The following is a 4,687-nucleotide window of genomic DNA, read 5'->3' as shown; positions in this document are numbered from 1 at the left end:
GAAGGGGAATGTGTAGTAGGAAAATTATTTTATGACATAATCTATCAATCAAAATACAGAACCATCAACACTATGGCCGTTAGCACAAGCTCCTCCTTCCTTTAGCCCCATAAAGGGGTCCCAGGCTATAGCTTGGTATGGCCTCACATGGATCATTGCTGTCTTGCATTATATTCTGATTTTTAAATATTTATTTTTATTTTATGTGCATTTTGTGTATATTGATTTTTTCCTGCATGCATGTCTGTGTGAGGGTATCAGATCTTGGTATCCGACAGTTGTGAGCTGCCATGTGGGAATCTGGGAACTGAACCCAGGTAGTTCTGGAAGAGCAGCCAGTGCTCTTAACCAGTGAGTCATCTCTCCAGTCCCATTCTGATCTTTCCTGTTGCTTTGCTTGAAATAAAGTTTCCTTGCTACTTTCACAGATCTGTGTGGGCTGTTCAGTGTTACCAGCAGACAAGGATCCAGGCCACAGTTCCAAGCCCTTGTGGCTGATAATCCTACACTGAGCTCCTACAAAGGATGAAGTAGCAATGCGGCTGAAGGAAGAGGCATTTGACTAAAACAGAGTCCTGACGTGAAATAGATGCCAGAACAAAGCAATGGCATTTCATTATTGGGAGTCAAACTTTTGCCTCAAAATGTTACTCAGTGGAAGAGCACTCGTTAGCATGCACAGCAAATCCAAACCCAGTCCACTCCACTTCAACACCACTGCCTCAAGCTCAGCTTCCTTTTGTGTGTGCTCTAGAGATTGGTGAGGTCCCAGCTGGGAATTGCAGCGGATGTGACCATGTGGGGGTATCATCTAGCCTGTCTGTTTTGTGGCTGAACCTGTTTGTCTTTGGTTCGAAATGGTTTTCAAGAGACCAACTGGCTCAGGCCAGGAAGAATCACTGTATGAACTTGCAGTAGAGAAAAATGTGTACACAGAAAAGTAGTGTATCTGCTCTTGGATTGAAGAGTACCTCATTTCTAGAGATAGAGTCTCACCAGGTAGCCCTAGCTGTTCTGGAACTCACTCGGTAGATAGGCTGGCCTCGAACTGACAGAATCCCACCTGCCTCTGCTTCCCAAGTGCTGGGTTTAAAGGTGTGCATCACTATGCCCCGTTCAGTTGATTTTAGACAGCTTCTCCAGTAGGGCATTTGGTCTCACCTAAAACTCGCTGTGTGTTGAAGTGCTAATTAATTACTTTGATTTACTTCAAGTGATCAGAAACAGTATATTCTAGATCGGTCTTTCTCACTTGCCTTGCAGCAGGAAGTGCTCAGAGAGTAAAAACAAGTATACAAACAGTCGCACAAGCGTAAAAAGAGGAAACAGTTGGATGGGAACTTTGAAATCACATGACTGGTGACTAAGTCGAATCTTTCCTCCTTACTGTCGAGTCCGATGGTCTTCCTTGCGTGTGCAAAGTGTTGGAGATATCACATCATGTTGCCATTTATTCTCTTCTCTACGCTGCTTCCTCCCACGTTTGCCAAATCTGAGCAACAGTGGTTCTGCAACTCCTCCGACACGACTATTTCCTACACCTACTGCGGTAAGAGATCGACAGCAACTAACTGCAGCTCCAGCTGTTTTCAGAGAAAGTTTTCACAGAACCGGAGGGCCGGGGAGAAAGCCTCTGCGATTCCAGCTGTGAGGGCTGCTGAGGTCTGGGGTGGGGATGGGGATGGGGTGGGGGTGGAGCGATCGACCACTTCCGGGTGTGGGCTTCTCCCCCGTCCCGTCCTCCTTACTGATGTGAACCGTGCGTTTTTAGCTCCTGTGTTTCTGTCGTTGCTGAGCTCTCAGTTCTAGTGGAATTGTTTGTTTCAGAGTCCCAGACCCGACAAACTGGTTCCTTCTAAAGAGGCAGAATGGGAGCTGCTCCCCAGTGGGGGTTTCTGCTCCAGTCGGTGGTCCGAGAGGGCTCGTCGAGCATCTCTGTTCTTGGGTTGTTAGCTTGATCTCTTTCACCAACTGTATGATCTTCATCAACTTTTAGGCATTCTCTGCCTCATTTTTTTTAGTTGCAAAGTGAAAGTGATTTTAGAGTTCACTTTATGAGGCTTGCTAGAGTTAAGAATTTTACCAAAGAGTCACTTATAAAAAGTAAGATTGATTTTTGGATTTATGCAGTTATTATTATTATTATTATTACTCTATAATTCGTTTTGAGACAGGGTCTCACTATGTAGCCGTGGTGGTTGGCCTGGAGCTGGGCTGGCTTAGAAATCACAGAGATCTGTCTGCCCTTACTTCCTGGGATTAAAGGTGTGAGTCACCACACCCCGCATATTTTACTATTATTTTTTAGACAGGATATCAGTATATAGCCCTGGGCTAGCCTGGAACTTGCTATAGAGACCAAACTGGCCTGGAACTCGAAGAGATCCCCCTTCCTCTGCCTCTCGAGTTATTTGCTTATTTTTGCCTAGAACTCACTATACACTCTATGCTGGCCTCAAACGCAAGCTCCTTGTTTCCCCAACCTCCCCAGGGCTGGAACTGCAAATATTTTTCAGTTGAGCTAAACTCTGATGCTACTGGTTCCTAATTAATGCCCTTGTCACCGCACAGCTAGCAGACACCTGGTTTGTGAAGACCTAGCACAGGGACTTGGTAGTTGTTTCAGTCTGTTTTCTCTTTTGTTGATCACTCCGTTGGTTGTCCATTTTTGCCGCCTCTCGAAATATCTGGATGGTTGGGAGGTGATGCCTTCTGAAATGCCAGTTCTTAGAAAAGCAAGATCTGCAGCTTGATGTCTGGAAGTGCTGCAGGGACTTTAGAGACGTCCCTTGAGAACTGCTGTACTGAGGGCTGCACAGTCACAGCGTTTCCTGGGGCACTGGCTTATGAAGCTCGCTGACTGCGGTTAATAGCTGTTCACTTCTGGGCCATTAGGAAAGTCCCCAGTCTGCTAATCTCTGTTTTACTCTCCTTTTTGGCCCCCTCTTCTGTCAATTTATTTATCTTTGTGTGTGTGTATGTTCTGGGTATATATGTGAACCATGTGCATGCTGGTGCCCCCAGAAGTCAGAAGAGGACATTAAATTCCCTGGAACTGGAGTTAACAGGCCACTTGAGCAGACTAATGTGGGTGGATCCTAGGCTGGAGCTCAACCTCTGAGCCACCTGTGCAGTTCCGAATCTATCTCTTTGGTACTGCATAGTGACTCGTCATATGCCTATTAGTAATGTATAATACATATTATTATTCATCTGTAGTCTTTTAATAACAATTTGGATCCCTTTGTTTTTGTTTGTGGTTTGTCTTTTGATATAGAGTCTCTCTATGTAGCTCTGGCTGTTCTGGAACTTGGTATGTAACTAGGCTGGTTTCAAACTAAGAGACCTGCCTGACTCTGTTTTCTGAATTCTGGGACTAAAGGCATGGGATACCACACTGGACACACACCTGCTTCCTCTGTCTTCTGGTGAGACTTTCTGAGGTAGAACCTGCCCCTTTGCTCTGTAACACCAACAAGTCCTGGACCTTCCCTGGAGCCCCCTGACACAGGCTAGAAAGAAAGCAAAAAGGGTCTCTAGAACTCCACAGGCTGCTGCCTTACTAGAACATTATCCCTCCTGTGCCTGGGAGAGTCCACTAAGACAGAAATACCTCCCTTTGGAAAGGGTTAATCCCTCTAGAATTGGCAGGTGAGTGCTAGTTATGGTGACACCTGATTCAGTCCTTACTGTGAGGATCATTTCCTAGAAAGAGAAGAGACGCATCTTTTCTGGGCAGGTTTAGTGATTTTGACTTGCCGGAACAAATCACTATGGAGTCGGGCATGGTACTGCATGCCTTTAATCCCAACACTTGTAAGACAGAGGCAGGCCAATCTCTGGGAATTCAAGGCCAGCCTGGTCTACAGAGAGAGTTCCAGGACCACCAAGGCTACACAGAGAACTTGTCAGGAAAAACCAAAACCCAAAACCAACAAACCAAAACAAAAGAACAATCAAACAAACAAAAAACCCAATCACTATAGTTTGGGGGACTTAAATAAGAAACATTTATTATGGACTGATCTGGAATTAAAAAATCAAGATTTTGGTACATTTGGATTTTCCTTGGCTTGCTGAAGGGATACTATGGTTTTGGATGTATATGCTCTGACAAACTCAAGTCAAATCTATTTGTTGCTGTAATAATATTAGGAAGTGGTTTTTGAAGCAGGATTTCACTGTAACTCAAGATGACCTTGAACTCACTCTGTAGTGCAGGCTAGCCCAGATTAGCCTTAAAATTCATGGAGATTCTCCCATCTCAGGCTCTGGAGTGCTAAGATTAAAGCTTATCCCATCAAGCCTGGCTTTTATAGTAACTTTCTAAGGTCCACGAAAAATCCCACTTAGCCTGGGCATGGTGTTTCATGCTTCTAATTCTAGCATTCATGAGGTCAAGGCAGAAAGATTGTTGCAATTTTGAGGCCTGGTCTACATAGTGAGTCCTAGAACAGCCCATACTAGAGAGTAAGATCCTGTCTCACAAAACGAATAAACAGTTTGTCCCAAAGATGCTGGCAGACTCACTTGAATTATTTATTTACTTTTCATAGATTTATTTATTTAGTAGTGCTGGGCCTGAACTGTGCGTGGCTAGGCATGCATTTTGACACTGATCTTTGTCCCTCTGCTGACTTGAATTTATTTTGGACTGACACCCACCAATTCTTTTTTTTTTTTTTTT

The 4,687-nt window shown here is 44.5% G+C and overlaps 1 protein-coding gene across 1 annotated transcript in view; it reads left to right on the top strand.

The window, feature by feature from the left end:
• The first annotated feature begins 1,275 nt into the window (after positions 1-1,275).
• Positions 1,276-4,687, top strand: part of Ly96 (lymphocyte antigen 96) — a 25,588-nt gene continuing 22,176 nt past the window's right edge. The window contains exon 1 of the mRNA XM_005361861.3: positions 1,276-1,549. Within this exon, the coding sequence (XP_005361918.1) occupies positions 1,399-1,549 (151 nt within the window). The 5' untranslated portion in view covers positions 1,276-1,398. The remainder of the gene's footprint in view (positions 1,550-4,687) is intronic.

This window comes from Microtus ochrogaster, linkage group LG5 (assembly GCF_000317375.1).
Source record: "Microtus ochrogaster isolate Prairie Vole_2 linkage group LG5, MicOch1.0, whole genome shotgun sequence".
NCBI lineage: Eukaryota > Metazoa > Chordata > Mammalia > Rodentia > Cricetidae > Microtus > Microtus ochrogaster.
This window is presented reverse-complemented; position numbering and strand designations above follow the sequence as displayed.